At 30.3% G+C, this 21,237-nt stretch overlaps 1 protein-coding gene across 8 annotated transcripts in view; it reads left to right on the forward strand.

Moving 5' to 3' along the window:
• The first annotated feature begins 637 nt into the window (after positions 1 to 637).
• LOC143204739 (uncharacterized) overlaps positions 638 to 21,237 on the forward strand; it is a 31,866-nt gene continuing 11,266 nt past the window's right edge. For 2 of the 8 annotated variants that reach the window (XM_076417501.1, XM_076417509.1), the window contains exons 1-4: positions 638 to 776; positions 15,682 to 15,791; positions 18,285 to 18,410; positions 19,425 to 19,679. In XM_076417501.1, the coding sequence (XP_076273616.1) occupies positions 15,708 to 15,791; positions 18,285 to 18,410; positions 19,425 to 19,679 (465 nt within the window). In that variant the 5' untranslated portion in view covers positions 638 to 776; positions 15,682 to 15,707. Of the gene's footprint in view, positions 777 to 14,438; positions 14,662 to 14,695; positions 14,736 to 15,471; positions 15,589 to 15,681; positions 15,792 to 18,284; positions 18,411 to 19,424; positions 19,680 to 21,237 lie in introns of those variants that run through there. The other 6 variants (XM_076417508.1, XM_076417504.1, XM_076417502.1 and 3 more) reach the window with 6 other exon arrangements.

The following is a 21,237-nucleotide window of genomic DNA, read 5'->3' on the forward strand; positions in this document are numbered from 1 at the left end:
TAATCAAAAATTATATCCAAAAGATATATGAATAAGTTTCTTCTTATTTCATATTCCTTTGCAGTTGTTACATATCTTTAAAGGGCAAAGAAATTCAAGCTATATTACTTATTAACAATTATCATTTAGGATTATTAGAATATATTTTCAAAACGGTAAGTTTTTCTTAATTTTTGTACACTATTAAATTTGGTTTAAATTAGCAATATAATTATTGTAATAATAGCAAGTTATGTTTGGAGTCATTTGTTATCAAACATGAAAGAACTTAGAACATTAAAATATTGCGGCATTGTGCGATATGAACAGTGTTACATACTTTTAATGACTTTTTTGGTATAACATCAGACCAATTGCGCCAAAATTGAAAGTTAAAACATGTCTACTTTTATGTCCGACCAACCTACATTCGAATAATTATGTCGTCAGGTGTCGTTATCACTTAAAGACCCGATCATTACCCGCGTGTCATTTTTTCTTTACGTAACCGCGTAAATTTCTATCCTAAAACCGAGGGATCTCAAAATAGATGACCGGTCCGTGCCATCGTCAGCAATTAAGCCATCTAGCTGATAGCGGGCGTTGTCGTATCTGCGGTACGCGTCCGGCTATCGCGCTCAGACCATTTCACTACCACGGGTGGTGGTTTGGCCGAAGAGAATGGCGGGAGTACCGATCGAATTCATTTAGAAAACTGACGGCGGTTTTGCCTCAGTTCAAGTCCTTTTCCCGGGCTAGTGACGAGTGTGTGAGGTTGATTCATTTTTTCGCCACCAGTAAGTGTTCACTTTTTTCACGCCACCATTTCGTCTTTTCTGACGACGCTTTTAACCGAAAACCGCATCGGAACGATTAACGACACCTCTCGCTTCGCCATCATCTTCGACGGCAAGAACGTCAGGCCGCGATGACTACGAAGGAACGTATGGATGACCTTGAGGCTGTGGTCGTGATTTTTTTTCGCCGTTGCTTCCGTCCGTCTTCGCAGCCGGTGAAATTTCGATCCGGCGTAAATGAAAGTACTAGAAACCACGCGCAACATTGCTGAAATATTATTGAAAAGTTGCCGCTGCGGTTTTCGGTTGGTACGAAAGTTGTTGTGCGGTTTTTTTTGGAGTGTGTCCTCACTGGCATGTCCGGAGAATATTTGTTCGTGTGTCTCATACATACTTAAGGTTGATACGTTAAATTGCACGTCGAACTTTAGTTCGATGTTCTAGAATTATCAGTATGTGTTTTATGAATGCTTCCTCTTTGCAGTCCTCTTTGCTAATTAGTACTTTCAATCGATTTTTGATGTTTTAATTACTTTTCTGTCTTTGTTTTATGAGAAATTGTATTTGCAAGTTAGAAGTCAAATAATCTTCTTCATTTGAAAGATGGGGTTATGACATTCACACTTGGAACTCTAGGATTTAATTAGTGTTATTTCTAATCAAGGACTGTATATATTTAGGAATGCCTCAATTAATCATGGGAACATTTTTTAAGTTAGTGCATCATTATAACAACCCACAAATATTTGGATTTTTCGAATTGCTAATTGTAGAATCTGAAATTGTTTTTTATTGAGAATTGTACATTATTTGATTAAACAACAATCATTTAAAACATTTACAAGTAGTGACATTTTATTCAAATCAAATATTGACTGAATACCTGGTATTTCCAATATATAAAACATATCGGACTGTATATATTTAGGAATGCTTCAATTAGTCCCGGGAACATTTTTTAACCATAGAAAATATTCCCAAGGCCGTTAATATATCATTAATGCCTTAATTATCATTATAATAATCCACATATTTCGATTTTTCGAATTGCAAATTGTTGAAACTGAAATTGTTTTCTATAGGAAATTGTACATTATTTGATCAAACAACAATCATTTAAAAACATTTGCAAGTAGTGACATATTATTCAAATTAAATAGGTGAAAGAAAACTTTTATTAACGTCTTATTGACAAATTTGTTGAGGATTGTTTTCGAATTCTCAAATGTGCAATTTGCTTAATTAAGAGGATAAAAATTCTCGAATTTTGCTCTATATGCTTGGCTGACAAAACATTTCCACAACTTTACGTGATTTTCGCACGATAATTAATCAATGCTTGCTAAGCAGAAATATTATGGCTTCCTCTATCTGTTAACATTCAACACATATACATCATCGATTTATAAACGTTTATATTATTTATTGCGAAAACATGGTAAAAAATCAACGTTTTTGTTCGTAATTTTACAGTTGTGATCAGAACCATTGCTAAATTCGACATTCTTATCTCGTGAGGTGAATTGAAGGCTGAAGTTAACCAACTGTTGAGGGAATAGCTGGTGACGAATTACTCTAGGTTAGAACTACCTTCAGTTAAATCGCGCGTTTTCTGTGTTGAATTTATATTGGCCTATTATGGGAGATTCTTAAGAGAAAAGCGCCCAAAGCTGTAATGAACACATTATGTTACACAAGTTATATATTTGAAGGTTGATTTTATAATAAAAAAATTGAAGAATGTCCACATGTTACTCAATGTTAATTGGTATCGATTTTGAAACTAACATAAATATCTAGTACTTGAAATATCTGAAGATGTCAAAACCTTATGCCTATATTAGGTTACGGATGGCATCACTGTCTGGGCCATGTTTCAACTAGTTACCATTTATAATGATGCTCTTCATTAAGTTACAGAATGACACTCTTAAATAGTAAACATTACTTCATTGTTTATCTGAACTGTGTTAAGTCATTTTAATACTCACTAGACCCAATCGTGAATTCGAAATCTGACAGAGTCACACGTTCTTTTTAATGACGATAGAGTTAATCATGATCTTTATGTTGAGAAATGCAAACAGTACGGGAAGCCAATCTAAAAAGAAATTTATTTTTATTCCTTTTAAACACAATACATGTTGTATTTGCAAGAAAAACATCCATATACGTAACCAATAAGCGAGGATGTTCAAATTCTTTCTCAGGTGGCGCCACAAACAACACTTGTCGCGATATAGATTCCTGTAATTTCGATTTCGTCGAGTAATTACGGCACGAGTGCAACAGATGGCGCTACACATCAAGAACGCGATATGCAAATATTTGTGATCCAGTTACGCGACTTAAGGACGTTGCGAAATGCAGTTTTAACCACCACGTACCGAATTTCCGACTGTTTGCGGACCGTAATGGCAAAAAACCGTCAATTAAATCCGGCTGGGCATTTTTACGCCCGAATTTCAGATCGAATCGCTCGATTTAAACCGTTCACTTTGCCCGAACGCTAATGGATATTGTGGATTTTCGCTGACAGCCGGTGGTTTCATGGCTTTCATACCAAAAGAGATGACAGATGGCGTGGGCGATGCTTATTTTACGAGTTTTTTTAAATAATCAGAACATTAAAAGTGTCAATTAATTTATGTATAAAATACTGGGTATTATGAAGAAATAAGCATAGAATTGTTATCCAATAAGTAAACAGAGATGTTAAATATAGAAGAAATGAATATATTTAATCAAATATTATAAAACTAAGGCATCAACTGGATTATATTTATTATTAAAACGATTTTATACAGACACAATGTCCTGTAATATTTCGTTCATATGACATATATTAAGGGTGCAGTTTGATTAAGCGAGATAATGAGAAAAACAACTGTAATATCATTAAAACTAAATACTGTTCAGGGAGTGTACTGTTGTAATAGAACACGCCTTTTCCTTACGGTGGTGTTATAATTTCTGATTGTTGACGTTTTTCAAGCATGACGAATTAGTGAAACAACAACTATGTGAGTAATTATGAACGATTTTTATTTAAAAATTGCAATGTTTTTTATTTTTGAATTATTGTTAACTGCTTGCTACTATTTTCTTCACATTTCTGAAGAAAATCTCCATTCCACATTGACGAAAGACAAGCCGTTTGAGGTGAAGTAAGAACAATTGTTCAGATAAATTATGTGGAATTGATACAAACAAGTGATATTCGGAAGGGGCAGTGGCTATTCTCCTTCGGGTCTTTTTTTATATATGAAAAACATGCATATATGAAAATGGCAGCAAGATTGATAAATTTATGTTCCAAATAACTTTCAGATATATACAAATATTAAGTGACGTATATTATAAGTATATAAAAAATGAAAATTATTGAAATTATTGAAATTATTCGAAGAATATAAGAAAGATGAAGAAATAGTCAAAGATTTTCCAAAAAGTCCAAACACCAAGGCACTTTAAAGTTGGTTCAAGTGGATCATTGCTCGTTTTGTAAGGGCTGCCCATACAGATCCACATAAATTTCCAATTTAGCGAATTGTGGATATAGCGACAAATATTTTTATTCCATATTTACAGCGGTTCTAATGATTGACATGTAGGCATAGAGAAATAATTTTCCGATATATAAAATTATAGGAAATAATCAAAACGAGAATATATGTACACTGGAATTACTAGAAGTAAAAGTTGGATAGGTATATGAGATGAAATAGAATGCTATAGAAAAAAATGTAAGAAAAATTTAAATATTTATCAGGAAAAAACTCCTAGTTGAATGAAGCCGAAATAGTCGAAAAAGGAAGATAAAAGGATATAGGATGGTATACATTAGGAATGAAGGAAGAAAACAAAAGAGAAGTAAGAATAGAACATTCACCAACCAGTGTTTCTAAATGTAGAAAATTATGTATATAATAAAAGCAAAGTAATAGAAAAATATAATAAAAAAATAATAGTATAAATGGTGAGAAACCCAGAAACGGATGGTAGTTGAAGGGATCATAATAAAAAAAGAAAGAATAAAAATACGGTGCATTGCATAACACAAAATAGGTAATTAAGATGAGATCATAAGATATAAATGAAACCATAGAAGATCAAACATTATTGAGATATAGAGCAGTAAAAATGGGATCTAAGAAGAGATGTCAGTGTAATAAACTGAAGAAAAAATAAACAATAAAGATAAGAGCATAGAATATACATAAAAAAATATTTCCCTTCTCATTTTATTCTAGTTAAAAAGAGACACAATGCTGTCTGATTAGTTCGAACGCGTAAACGAATAAGCGTGTCAAAGTCGTCTGGTTGTCAGACGTATGTAAAATTCTTGGAAGCAATAGTGATAAGAAGTTATAACTCTAACCTATAAAGTGCAGTGAAACAAAAGATCTAAGAGGGGATATGTCAGTGTAATATACTGAAAAAAATTAGGCAATAAAGATAAGAGCATAGAATATACATAAAACCAAAGAAGAAAAAGCATTATTGTAATATAAAGCAGAGAAAAAATGAAGGTCCAAGAAAAAATGCCGAGGCATGTTAGTGTAACACGCTGAAATAAATGAAAAATAGAAGAATGCGAGGAGGATTCAAGTTACAATAGTCAAAACACTGATATCAGGTTTGGCTTGAGCTTTATGTTTCCGTCTACAAGCTTTTTGGTTGTTTAGATAAGTTCATAAGGTTCCAACAATACTCAGTGTTACTCATTAGGCTATATAAATCGCCCAATATCATTCGCACTCTTGGTATTATAATTTGGCGATGAATACTTCCTCAATAACTCGTAAATTTGATTCTTATGTCAAACAGCTGGAATTATATTGAAAAATATTGTTTTTTTTTACTGTTGTTATATAATATAATTGAATATTCAAGTTAATATTAGACCTTGTTTTAACGATATTGTTCGGTCGTATAATAGTACAAATTAAATTACGCCATCTTTAACATAATTACGGGCAATGTTTACAAATCGACACGTTAAACCTTTTAGTTTGTTTCGAAAATCGATGATTCTAATCTGCGTTTAACGGCCATTTTATTTTATTTACTTAGTTATTCATTAATGATTCACGCTTGACGATGGTAATATCGTCGAAATTACTTTAAAATATGTTGAATCTTCGTCACCATTTCGCGTTAATGAAAGGACATGGTATGTTAATTCGAAATATTTTAATTTCTTTTTGTATTGAAATCATCCAGTTGAGCTTGACGCAGGATTAACGTTTCTGGGTCGCACAACAGGAGATTCTTGATCTCTTGACATATATCGAGAAAAATTCTGTGCAATATTACATATTATTTATTATTATATATTGTTTTAAGTTGATTACATAGAAAAGTTTTTCACAATTACATATGTGGATGTTATTTTATGTCAATATAAGTAATGTAACCATTTTATTTTTTGTTATAAATAATTGTATTTTATATTTTTTTATGAAAATGTTAAAGCGATCAAATTTATCAACGATTTTCTAGAACGAAATTTGTTAGTGAAAATGCGAGATATCATTGCAAACTCTTAAATAACCTAACCTAATTGTTAATATCGATGGTTTTGATATTTCTCTATATGAAACAAGTTTTCATATAATATTATTGAGTTATTCAGTGTGTACAAACGTCGTAAAAAATCATGAAACGATTGAAATTTAATTTTCGACATTCATTAATTTTGTTGTTTTACTTGAAGAAATGTGCTGCGGAAACCCATCAAGAACTTTTAGAAACTTATGGTGATGGTCCTTTGTCATATCTCAATTGTCGGTTTCGGTCTCAACAATTTAAAAGTGTTGATTATGATGTCATTGATAAAGAATTCTAAGGAAAGCACTGGAAAAATCTCAAAGACCTTTTAGATAGTTTAACAGTTCATGAGTCAACTGTTTCTAGATCTTTATAGGCAACAGGAAAGATCTAAAAGTAATAGAAAATAATGGAACATATATTGATTAATATGTATTGCATCATTTTTCCTGAACAATTACCTTTTTAAACAACTGTGCAACATCTGTTATTAGATGTTGTTATTAGATCTGTTGTTAGATGTCAAAATAATATAAGGTCAATATATATATATATATATATATATATATATATATATATATATATATATATATATATATATATAAGATTTGAGATTGTGGCAAAAATTGAAAGCATTATCTTTCATTTCCTCAAGATTTTTAACATGCCAAATTTACATAAGATTACTCTACATAAAAGAATATTTTGTCGTATTGGCACAATCAGCGCAGGGTCTAAATTTGATTCCAATAAAATAATCTATTAGGACAATTAAAATAATTCGCTAGACACGTTTTTAATACATATTCAAGTAAATACTAGTTATTTACCACTTTGTCACAGTTTTGGAATGAAATATCTCCACATCTAAAACACACTTTAATCTAATTTAAATGAATCTTCAAGGATATTAAGAAGCGTTAAAATTACATGTTTTTCAACCATATATCAGGATCTTATTTGTATTATTAGTTATGGATAAGTTAAGTTATTATTTTTTTGGTAGCTATATTGGTACCATATAGATACTATATTGATCTGTAAAGGCATATAGACAACATTGGTAATATAATTTTATATTATATAAATTCCATCAGTTATAACCAACCAGTACAGGTATATCATCATCGAAAGAATATCATGATTTCTTTTACGAAAGAGTCTTTTGTTTTATTTGGTTTATTAACAATTTTATCATCAAATGTTTTTATCGCTTCCCCAATTGCTATGTTACATGATCGTAATTGATGAGGCTCTGTCTATGGCAATAATCGACAGTTTGATATTGATAGTGCTGACATCTGGTTAATATAAGATGGAGCATTTGTCCGTTTAATTGTAATGGCTAAAAATAAACACACTTTCTATTTCTCTCTGTTCTCTTTTACATTATCATTTCAAATGAAATAATTATCTTATAATAGTATTACATTATATATATATATATATATATATATATATATATATATATATATATATATATATATACTGGGTGTAATTGCATTGTTCAATAATTTTCCACTGCAAATAATTGACTAATAACTGAATATAAATGAATGTCCACTCGACGTTGCTGTACAAATATGAAGCAAAAAAGTGCTCGAAACAAAGGTCAGCCAGTATATATCTGCGACCATTCTAAACCCTTTTACTGTACGAACGGAACAACGTACATTCTCTTGCATTTTCCTTTTTGTGCTTGTTGGAAATCAAGCGATAAAATAGCATTTTGTGCAATGGTAATTTGTTAGTCTAATTGGCCCGGCTTACGTGTAAAGTCACCACAGCTCAGTGACAAATATTTATTGAAATAATTAAATATCCTTACAAAGACGGTCAACATATTATCGTCTGTAGTTCGATCTCTGGGCGAGAGAATGGCAGGAGAATAGAAGGATCAGGAAATGGCAGGATCTGATGACCAGAGAGATCTGCGTGAAAGTTATATGCAACGAAATTAAATACTTTCTCGTATTTTAAAGCTGTATTTTGATCATTTAATAAGTCTAAATATATTGTTATATAAATGGTAATATGAGATCGAGAGCCTGAGGTAAAACTTGTTTACTTTTTTTTTAAGAAAGGAAACTATAGTCAATTCAAAATTTTTTGATACATACGTCATCGAAATGTTTAATGTATTGCCTGCCGCAATTTGTAAATTAGTTTTAGAATCAGACAATCCTTTCCTTCTCATTTTATTCGAGTCAGAAAGAGGTACAATGCTCTCTGATTAGTAACACGTAAAGGAACGAGCCTATCAAAGTCGTTTGGTCGTCAGTTTGGTGCAAAATTCTTGAAAGCAATAGTGATAAGAGGTTATAACCCTAACCTAGAAACTATTGTGGCTGTATAATTAACTGTATATTTTAGATGTACTATAATATTAAAATAAATTATATTTGGTAACATTTTTGCTCAATTATTTTATTTAGATTAGAATTTTGTTGTATGTCGAAGCCAAACTAAACTAAAATCCGGAGTTGATGTGGCAACATTGCGACGTTTTGATGTCACAAATTTAAATGACGTATGTACAAAATAACTCTGACCAGACTATATATCATCTTTATGTATTTTAGTGAATATTATAATTATATATATAGCACTGATTGAAATTGTTGTTACTTGACTGTTAAATTCGATTGTTTTGTCATTTCTCTGCATAAAGAAGCTGTTTTCCATTTGGTGTTATGAGTTATTCAGTACCTATAGACGCTAATTTTGAAACGGTCAAAATTGCATTTTCAAAATTCATTATTTCTGTTGTTTGATTTAAGAAAATCTGCTATCGCAACTCATTAAACACCTTTGGGGACTTATGGTGATACTGCTCCGTCATACCCCAACTGTCGGTTTTGTTTTCAATTATTTAATAGAAATTCTTTATAAATGTTGGAAGACAAGGCTTATTGCAATGAAAATCTCCATCTCCATCCATTTCAAAATTTCAAAAAATATTCAGTTTAGCGGTTAATGTAGCGACTAGTGAATGACACAGCCCAGACAGTTCGAATACGATGCAAAAAAGACAGTATATAAAACATGCAAAATAGCTTTTCAACGGTATCAATTCATCCGGCATTATCTGGACTCATCATTTTCTTGCTTTTGAATCACTTCAATAGCTCTTATACTTCTGAAAATATTTGACTATTAACATTTAATGATTGTATAAATTTTTTTATATTTGCTATTCTACATCATCTACATCAAACAAAATCAATTTTATTTTATTTTTCAATTTTATTTATGACGTATATAATATAATAAAAATTTAAAATGCTTTATTGCTGTTATAGACGAAAATTATTTGTATGAATGTGTGTCTCTTTGTCCCCTTTTAAGGAACTTCAATTTTTCATATTTGAAGAAATTTATTAATTCTTTCCAGTAATAATTTATTTAATAAATCACTTTTCACTAATTGGAAACCAGTTACGACATAAGGAATGTGTTAAAGCCTTTAATAGCAACACTTACCTCACAATTTTCTCCCTAATATGGTAGGAATTTGAAAAAATTAGAAATTTATATTATCATTACAAATTATTTATGAAATATCACGGTTTATGGATAGTTTTACGTCATTTTTAATGAAATTCCTATGTAACAAGTAATATTTTTGCATGTTTATGCTTAAAAAAATATCTAATTTGGTTTTCTAACTACACTGATCTTTTCGAATATACATAACTTGTTATAATAAAAACGACTTAGAATCCACAGAGTTTGAATTTGTTAAATATTCTATATGTTTTAAAGTAATACAAATAGGTTATGTGTCTTTGCATTTTTATTGCTGGTAATATTGTACTATCCTTGCTTTTATTTTAAGCAAAATAGCTTTATTTATTTATTTTGTTCTGTATTTAAAGAGGTCATTGTCGATATTCGTTTCCTCATTTACTGCCTTGTTATATATGATCGTAAAAATGTAGTTTTTTTTAATAACCATGATAAATGGCGTTTGTAGCTAGCAAACATTGTATCAGGACTTTGGATAACTATTAGTTGATTGTTTGTATTCAGTGACATATATCTAAGAATATTTTTAATTAATGTTACTTGTCATTATTGTTGAATTTTAGGCGCATAGTATAGTTTCTTTTATTTAATGTGTATTATTTTACATTTTATATATTTGAGAGATGTTAACAATTTAACATTACAATTTATTTAACAATGTTATCAATCAAACTTATAATAATTAATTTATATTTTAATAACAACTTCAACAGGCTTTATTTTTTTACTCCTCTATGGGTCTATAATTTTCCTTCAACATTTTGGCAGTAGTATATTAGTATGATTAGGGTGCCAGTTAGCATCGTTCAAATTTAAGTTCTGGCGGCTTGGTGGCGCAATGGTAAAGGCAACAGGATGATCCTTATACTGTTGCGATAGCCGTGGGTTAGGGTCGTAAATTTTATGTTGTGATTGTTTAATATTTGTAATATTTGGATGATTTTCAAATTGGTCACTCGCCAGTCGGTAGACTTAATGCCGAGGACCGTGGTTCGGAGCCCACGTTAAATAGTAGGTCCAGTCGAGACAAACCCTTAGTTGGTAAAAAAACTTTTTAACATATTTTTTTTCTAATATATAATAGTTTGGATAAGAGATGAGAGCATTCTTTCTGTTGATTAATTGATTTGACATTTATGAAATTGATTTTTAAATAATTCTTCAAGGTGTGCTAATATTATTGCATACCAAAAAAAGACTAATTGTTTTCCACAGACCAAAACTACTCGGACTCCATAGTCATGATAAGAATATTCATTAGCATAAGTTTTAAAAGGAATATAAAGGAAACAATAAAGCCTACTTATCTTTTTGTATTCCTTGATTTGATATTCTTCTATATTTCGCACGACTTCCTCTACACTGAATCATTGAAAATATTGCATATTACTTCTAGTATATGGCGGTTTGATGGGTTTGATGTATGGGCGAGAAATATTGAAAGAAAAATGTTCATTATACAAGGGAAACTTGGGAATTTAAACCATCAAATCAAATCAAACGTTGTGGATTGATATTCAACATTAGTCAATTCTTAGACATTATCGATAAATAATTTGAAAAATAATAGGCCATGTAATTAAAGGTTGTATAAATAGATTTTGAGGTTTTATAACATTTTAATTAATATTTTTTTCCATTCAAGTACTTTTAAAGATTTCTACTGATTTTACAAGATGTTACCATTCTAGTTACGTAATATTTGTTCAAAACTTCTTTTTCTTTTATAAAAGTGATTTTAAATTGTGGTTAAAGTATCATTACCGCGTATATATTAACTAGTCTGTAATATTAGTTCGTTCTTATGAAATACATGTATTCTAATTATATAATATTACATATATATGTATTACAATTTACTTATGAAAGTGTTGATCCACAACTACGAGTAATTTTTGGTTAATTACTTCGAACATGCGATTTTAGTAGACCGTCTGTTTCTAACGACTCATCAGCTTCGATTTTGGTTTAGTTGGAATCCCGTGAAGTGTTTTTTTTTTCATTCTTTCAAGGTTGATTGTGATTTTATGAAGAGCTATTTCGTCAATCGTGTATCAATTAACAGTAAAGGCTCCCACAAAATAAAATCGTGATATTAATGTCGAATATTTCACAACTATATTTTTATGGATTCCGATGATAAATTGTGAAATTATTACTATGTGTTTTTATGGTAAAATAAATAAAATTCTGATTCTTGTTTTAGCAGCCATCAACAATTAACTAAAAGTCCATATATTTTGTGTTTTCTAAATCAATTAATTTTTTTTCTAATTCTTTCTTTCTCTATGTATAAATTCCTTCTATATTTTCTGTCTTTACTAAAGCTTCTTGCTTAGCCTTATATACTCTTTTACTTATTTCTCATAAGTTAGCTTATATCGCCTTCTTATTCTTCTCTTCTCCGTCCTTATTATTGTGTCTATTATTGGTTCTATTTTTACACCTTCAAGTTGGACATTTATTCTTTTCTTATACTTCTTCTTCGATTTCTTTTTAGTCATTGATAATACCGTTCGGTTCTCTAAATGTCATATTCTATACTATCTTTTAGCTGTAATACTTCTTCTTATTCTTCCTTTATATATCCTTCTATGATATTATACCTAATACTAGTATTATAAGCTCAAGGATTTGTTTAAATAGCAGTAAAGAAAAATATTTTTGCCTATATTATTTTATTATACATTACCAAATATCAGTCAGAATGATGATTGTTTATTTTTAACAATTAAATTATAATATTTACAAATCAGTGATAGAAAATCAATAGCTAATGTTCTTACAAATTAATTATGTACCAACCTTGTTTCTTATTTAAATATTTATAGTGACCTTTTTCTGACTCTGATTTTAGCAATGTGACCTTTATTCAGTTTAGAGTCTTACATTTTTAACGAAACAATCGATATTACTTATTTTGTGTTAAAAATACGGTAAATCTCTTTAGTTGCATGAGTAAACCGAACCTGAATATCATAAATAACTCAATATCTACGATGCACTTGGACTTTCTAATGTGTTTTGTAATAATATACGTCCATACTGGAGATTATAAAGGTGACAATATACATGGAATCTTTAAATTGATTCAGCAGATGAATTAGATAGATCAAAATGTGCTTGATGTTTCCCAAACTTTTTTTATGTGTTTGTTTGGAAACTACATCTGTTTTGGTATTTAAATTTTAACATTTATATAGTGAATTACAGAAGATATTTTCTTGTATACAATAATAATTTCTCTTTTGTGATTTTTTAATTTTTTTCGTGTAAAGACAGTACAATTCTTTTTGAGTGTTGAGTATATCTTGTGAACTTCTTGAACGTTTTTACACAAATTTCTAGGAAGCATTGTAATGGTTTTGCAAAGTTTCTATGCTTCGAAATTTCAATGAAAAGATACTTTGAATAACTTTGTTTAATAAATCAATCAAAATTTCATTTGTCAAAGCATCTTTGGAATGAAATTTCTGGATTCTAACTTCAGTACTCGACACAAGATCGCCTTTATGTCGTGTATCGATCAAAAAACAGGCACTTCTACTGTGGTACACTTCTAAGTGGTAATTTGAGTTTTGGAAAAAAAGTCTATTGGAGCTAAATCCTTTCAGGATTGATTATACTTGTTGAGTGTCGCCCAAAATTCATTCATTATTTTAGACATCTAGGATAGTGAGTTGTGAAGATGAATATCCAAGAGTTTTTTTGCAACACATTTGTTTATTATCGAAGAATTTTCATTTCCTCCACTTAAGAGATTGTAACTTTATGCAATGTTTTCACTATTGAGTGCACTGTAGGTAATCCATATGCATATGCTGTTGACAAAAATCTTTAAACAAAAATATAAAAAATCTTTTATTTAAAATTTAATTGAATGAAAGTTATTCAGTATATTCAGTAGATGTTATAAGATCCTACTGGATGACCGTATTCTTTGGTATTTCTTTGTTGAATTACAATTACATGTTTACTATTTGTAAAGACAAAATGAATGGATATTTGTAACACAATGAACATATTATATAATAAGCGATAATAAATCTTAAAAAGAAAGTTGTTTCCTTAGCTAATGTTTAATTAAATTAAATTCATTCAGTAGATGAATTAGATATTATTATCGTTATAATATTGTTTTCATTAATAGTTAGAAAACTATATCCACTTTGGTATTTGTTTGCTGAATGTTTGCAATTTGTAAAGACGCACAAACGATGTTATATAATAAACGATAATAAATCTTAAAAGAAAGTTGAATGAGAATGATGAAGTCGTAATGAGAGTCGTATAAATGAGAGGGTCAAAATGAGGATATTAAAGGATAGTTAAACTAATTGATTTCTATTAAAATACAGACATGTATATCGTTAATTCCTGCCAAGTGTCGTACTAATAATTATCAAGTTACCTAGTTAAACACGCATTATATAAGCTGTGTCTACACCGTATCGATTAAACGTAATCCAAACGCTAATTATCGCGTCTAATTTTGACCTCATGCAAGTCAATGATAACTTCTTTCCCTCCATTTTTTCGTAATAGGTCATCAGCCATTTTTCGTCAAAGTCCTGCTGGTGGTACCTCGTTCATTTCACGTTCGCGAGTTGAATGGTACGCCTGTTACCATCAGTAAAGTCGCCCGATTCAGACACCATCTCAAAATCGTATTATTTTTAGGTCCATCTAGCCACATCCAGTCCCACGAGGTGAAATAAGTGATTGGTGTCGTTGATTTTGTGTTGATATAGTGAGTTCTGGTCAGCCCACCACGGACGTATTTCGAAAAAACACAAAAACGAAGGCAATTTTTTGTTTCGGTTTTTAATTTCTCGAATAATAAATAAAAATGTTTCGTAAATTATCATTAAAATTTTGGTGAGCATTTGTTTGGTTGGTTGGTGCTCCATGGTTATGTTACCATCTCTGGTACCGTGGGCTCTGTTATACTTTCACTTTCCTTCGATCAAAATATTTATATTGTACCGGGTGTTTTATATTTGTCGCGTATTTAAAATTATGCAGATTTTTTTTGCCTGAGTTTATTGTCGTCGTTCACTTTCACAAATTGATTCGACCGCCTGATGGATGTTGATTGTGTCTTGTTTACTATGCTAGTCTCGATTTTGGTGCCTGTATTTCTCGGCGTGTTTGTTTTTTGTCTAATGGATTATATATTTTCTTTTTCTTATAAGACATTCCATATTATTCTGTATATATTGGTATATGTATTATTAGTATATATATATATATATATATATATATATATATACATATATATATATATATATACATATATGTATATACCATGTGTTCTTGTCATAACTTATGTTAAAGTGATTTGAATAGAAAATATGAAGTCATTGCTGGACAAAACCATAAGTATACGCGTTTGTTTGGCATTAGAAATATTGGTGACAATAAATAGCAATTTATACGCTACGCATTCATTGAAAAATCGTTAGAATGGCTTGGACTCAGGGACAAATCAACCATTTTATACCAGGTGTTCGGTTGCGAAACTATATTGATAACAAGAACGCAGAAAATGTTAATATTCAGGTCGAATGTTTGACAGAAAATCGGTGAATGCATGAAATTTGGCGCGGCCGCTTGTATGTGTGTGCGTTATTTCTTGTATATAGTTCGTAAACTATGCCGTTCTTTGGATACAGTAAAATCACACCGGTTATTTCTATTTCCTGTACATTTGCCACATCATGTTTTGAATGTAAATGAGTGCCGATATTTTATGGCTTTATATTATTGTAGAACACGTATTTTAGTTACATATTTATTAATAGCTGTTTTGTTTTATTTGCAGATTTTTAAAAACCTAATCTAGTCAATATGAAGTGGTTAGTAAGTTCGGCATGTGTATTTTGTGTGCTATTTTTCACAGTTTATGCCGCACCAGCTACAACAAGCCTTCAGGTTCGTATTTTACACAATTTTCGTACTTTGAACAGGACCTCACTGTATATATTTACGAGTGAACGTATGGCGAAACTATGAAAGCGTTTTGGCAAAAACACTTTAATATATTATTTGATGTATTATTAGTTTTAAATAATATTTGATGAAAATATCGATTTTCATCTATTCTTCTCCTTCATAGTATAGATTTTTATGTATTTTCGTAACTATTTGTTTTACAATATTATACATCAAATTTGTGCTATGCCAATTTTTAGTTAACTATTTTGTCTTTTATACAAATTACTAATAGCAATCCAGTGAAATAATTTACAAGGTTCCTTTTAAGCTACTCTAGAAAGCAATAATATAAAAATTGTAATCAAAAAAATTTGTTGGTTATTGTTTCTTTTGTGTGTCAAAACACCAAGAAAAATTGTAAGATTTATACATAAAAAACTTACTATGTTATGTATTAATTGTTTTATTTATGAGTCAATTATTTAAAGTATAATATATATAGTAAACGACTTAATTAAATACAAAAATGTATGCCACAATATTCTCATGCATTTTTCTTGTAGTAATATAGTCATTAGTTGTATCTTTAAATATAATTATGTTATTTTTGTTTCTATGAAACAGTTATATGTTGTTAATAACTTGTATCGTCTATTAGTTAACTTTTTTTATATTTTAAATAATAATTTACTTAAAACCTTCTACATTATTCATTCTTTTCTTGTCGAAAATCGATAATTTTTGGCCTTGTTAACTATTCTCTTTGATATATGTCTTAGTGAAATCCTGTTTTATAAGATTATATATAATATTTTCGTCAGGTTACGTTTTAATTTAATATTTTTATTTCTATAAAGTATTTTTTTATTAATAAAAACTAGTATATAAGAAACTACAGCGAAAATTGGAACTATTTCAGAAATAATCTAAAATTTAATGAAATAATTAGGGAAAACATGCAATTCTTATCCTTTTCTCACCCTCATGGTAAAAGTGTTTTTGTTTTCGATATATTTTTTAATAAAACGTTGTTTTCTAAAAACAATTAAAAAACTAAATTCTTCATTTGAACTACTAGAAATAAACCACGATACGTGTTAGTTATTTCTTAATTTTGATTATAATAACTTTGATCCGTTCGCCTGTTTCGTAAAACGGTCATCTACTCGGTTTTTTCTCTATTGGATTGTTGATCGTTGTGAATGTATTGGAATTGGTAATTGCATATGAATCCTAGCGGGCGAGAGTGACGTGCGCCAGATTCATCGGAATTCCCTGTATATATTTCAATATAATTTCGCTCACGTCTGACGTTATTTTTTGTTGCCGTTCAATGCCCATTGCTAAATATATCATAAATAATATCTGGCGGCTATATTGAAAGTGGGCCAATGTATATATATGAAAAAAACTTACGCTCATTTACACTAGGGCCTTTTTTTTCTATCTTAATGATACCGGATTAGTTTTTTTCCTATCTCGCCGCTGCAGTTTAGACTGAATCCGATCAGGAACGTCGATTATTTTTAGGACTGGTGAATGTTTCGTAGCGAACTTGCAAGGTTGAAGAAAGTAGGTGAAAGTAGATGGTGTTCGTCATAACAATTCTAATGGTGCCATCGGCTAGTTATATAACCGGCTAGTCAATGGATTCAGATGTTCCGAACGCTTCTGTTTGTTGTGCTTCGAAAGTGGAAAAGATGCGGAAGCATCACTGTAAAAGGATCTTAAAATTTATGGTTTTATTTTCCACTTTTATTCGATGTCTTCATCACACGCTATATAGCGTTCGGTGAGACCCAGAGAAGCATATTAAATACTTGGATTTCTATTTCGAGTTTCTATTAAAAATATGCTACAATTTCAGGATATTTATTTTAAAATTTCTAGATAATTCGAATAGATCTTTTAGTTGAATCCATTGCAACATTGTTCATTGTTAGGATAATATTAATTAAGTTATTGCAAGCACATTGTCTATTGTCTTTTGTGTTGTATGTGTATCGTTGAATTTGTTGCAAATTATTTTATAGTGAAAAACATAACAAAGTTAAAGTAAGATTTCATTTTTAAACATCAATAATGATCGATACTGTAAATCATTCAATTATTCTGTAATAATAAAAAAATAACTTAATTACTGATAAATTTAAAGATAGTCGTTGAGCTATCATTGGTATTTATACATAAAAACTAGTTATTTTACCATAAAAACACTGGCAGTTACCTAAGAGTCTATATTTGATTTTGGAGTGGTTTGTTCTCTCTTATTTTAACTACTTTCTTTTTTCTCCAGTATTTGCATTGAAACGAAAATGTTACATTGATAATCATCTGACTGTTAAATGTTTATATTATTCATAATAGCGTTTTTCTAGTTGTTAATGTTAATATTACATTTTACCTGTTTATTCAGTGAATCAAAAGCATTACTTTTACTTTTCGTCAGCCTTGTAAATGGATAGTTGTAATTATCTCCAATATTATTAGGTAACGGGCAGTGCCGCAGGAGGAGGATTGGGCAGTATTTTATCAAATATCGATCTACCAGGATTATTGCAAGGTGTAAATAGTTTTGTCAAATTAGTTGGTGCTTTTTGTCCTCCTTTGTCTCAGGTAATTATTATTGAAGGTGTACGTCGACAAATTGAATCATTCTCCATATATTCATAAATATTCATTATTAAAAAGAAACTTTCGATATATCTATACTCGATAAATCATAATCTGTATCAGTAAAACAATAGGTGTGTCTAATATAATTGTTAAAGTTAGCATATTTAATTAAAATTCATTTCACTTCAATCAGATATATACAAACAATATAACTAGATTGAATATATTTTATTATAGCTTAGCGATTTCAGTGAATGATGATTTTCATTTATCTTTCTTCTCCAAGGGTATGTTTGATATTAATTTAAACAATTATTCTCATCATCAAGTCTTGTATATTACATTATATATTTTTATGGGGTATTTCATATTTATGATAAATATTTAATCCTTCTTTAGAGATTAGACAGACTCTTTTCTTTTTGTCTTGATTGTTTTTTAGATAAAGTTAGGACGAACAGAAATAAACTTATTCTCCTCTTCTTGAAGAAACTTTAATTTTTAAGTCCTTACTATTATCACTCATTACCTTTATCAGTTTTTTTAAAGAGTATTTTGTTATTTGTGAGTTATTTTTTGGGTTTTTTTCATATTTCACTGTTTTTTTTTATTGAGGATATTGAAGTTACAATTTTCTAAACATCCAATATAGCGCTTGCTGATTTTAAATATCTAACAGCAGTTGAAGATATCTCAGCATCACTACTTGAGTTAAATAAGTGTAAAGAGTGGAAATGTGGAGTCTTTGTCCTCATCATAGAGTATTTAATGTACCCTTTTCAACAAAGTTCTGGGTATATATAAACTGATTTTACGGTTAGGTACAAGATAATAATGATATTGTTACATAAATATTTGTTAGAAAGGACTTACGAAAGTTTCTTTTTATTCAGACTTTTTTATTGGCAACTGATTCAAATTGTTTGATGCTTGTTCCGTTTTGATTTAATCCGACAAGTATATGACGAGAGGACAAAATGATAACCAAAACCAAAAATCCTGCTGCCATTTTAGGTGTTAGACAATGTGATCCAAAATGTAACGAGTACAGCGTTCCGAGTATTCGGTAGAGCCATATTGCGAAGCGGTGGACTAGGAGGTAGTAGTGGAGGAAGTAGTAGTGGTAGACAGAGCGTGAGCGTGGTTCTGCCCACCTTCCCTCCAGACGATGACTACGAGGACGAGGACGAAACGACCACTTTGGCAGCTGCCAACAGTCTGGCCAAAGAGGTGGAGGCAGTGACTGAGAATGCGGTAACCTTATATACAGTACGCTAGAGGATATTTCTGTTAGCTCACATATTAGTCTAGGATCTTGCAGTAATACTGTGCAGGACATAGCAGACACCAGTTCAATAACAATCTCTCATAAGTACTAAAAACTCATTCAGGTCACCAACATCAGAATTCATCTTTTTCTTTTGTTTGAAGAAAACCTCATATCCCGAACAAGAGAACAACAAGGGACCAGTACTCATTCATTTCATTGTTTTTTAAATTATGATATGACGTCTTGATATTATTGATTCTGATCGGAATATTATAATGATCAATTTGTTTAACTAAGTAAACCAGAACTGGGCTCTGTACAGGCTATTTTAAACTTAATGTTTTGTTTAATTTAATTGTTCTATTGATGTTGCATGTTTGTTTATGTTAATTTAGATATGACGCTGTTATTGTATAAGTTTGGTAATATTTTTAACAATTGGGAGCTATTTTTGTGGCTAACGAGGCTATACGACACGCTAATATACCGTTTTTCCGTAATTTGTTTAATGTTTTTCTCTATTGTTGTTCGCGATATTGTGCAATGTTTAGTTGCGATATCGATTCCGCGAAAATATCTGGCAGTTTTCTATGTTTACGTATTATGTAACTATACTAAATAAAATTTTATTTTCCTCTAAAGGGGGGGGGGTTATTATTCTATTGTTTATTTACTGGGAAATAATAGATATTTGAAAAGCATCTCTAAGATATTATTAATTCACGTATATCGTTTGAACACTTTATTTTCAAAGAAAAATCGTTTTTAAAATCCTTCATATGTGTTGTCATATATTCCTCAAATGTCCATGGTGACATAAATTGGAGTAGTCCAATATTCAATGACTCCTAGCCGCATAGACCTCCCTAAATTTGAGCAATGGCTATGGGTTATGTTGACATTAAGAGTATAGGTGGATTTTAACTTATTGTCACAAACCTACAACATTAGATTAGAGACAAGAAATAATCCTAGCGGGATGAAATCATACTGTCTTTAATCCATTGCCACCTGATGAACTTGGTGTGGGTTAGCGTCGTTCCAGATACGAAATCATCATTATCATCAGCATCATCAGTCAATGCTTAGGGTGATAGTGTCTACTTTGCCAGTCAACTGTGCTTTTGGTGTTGGAAGAATTTGTGGATTCTTCGTCAAATCCATGATCGTGTCCATGATGATATCTTTGGTCCATGTCCTTTTCTAAGCTTTTCGTTGGGTTTTGCACCCAAATGGTCAACATCGCCACAGCGGTCTGTGAAGAATTCTTACACCTTTCATTCGATAGACATGTCCAAATCATTGTAATCTGTGTTTATGAATTTGTAAGTGTCTTCAAAGGTACACTGAGTGTGCAGATTCATAAGTTTATTTTTCTGTTATTTTTAAGCAGTTTTGCATGGTTTCGTTATCTTCCGGCTTTGAATTCTGTTATCTGGAGGGTCCAGTAAATGGATAGAGGTTTCTATCTGTTGTTTATAGTCATAAGCATAGTTATGGTCCTATGGCTAGTGTCTTTGTGAATATCTTTTCTTTTATACCAAAGTCACCAAAGCT

This window comes from Rhynchophorus ferrugineus, unplaced genomic scaffold (assembly GCF_030347505.1).
Source record: "Rhynchophorus ferrugineus isolate W39M unplaced genomic scaffold, kcgeb_rfMv2 rfM11, whole genome shotgun sequence".
Taxonomy (NCBI): Eukaryota; Metazoa; Arthropoda; class Insecta; order Coleoptera; family Curculionidae; genus Rhynchophorus; species Rhynchophorus ferrugineus.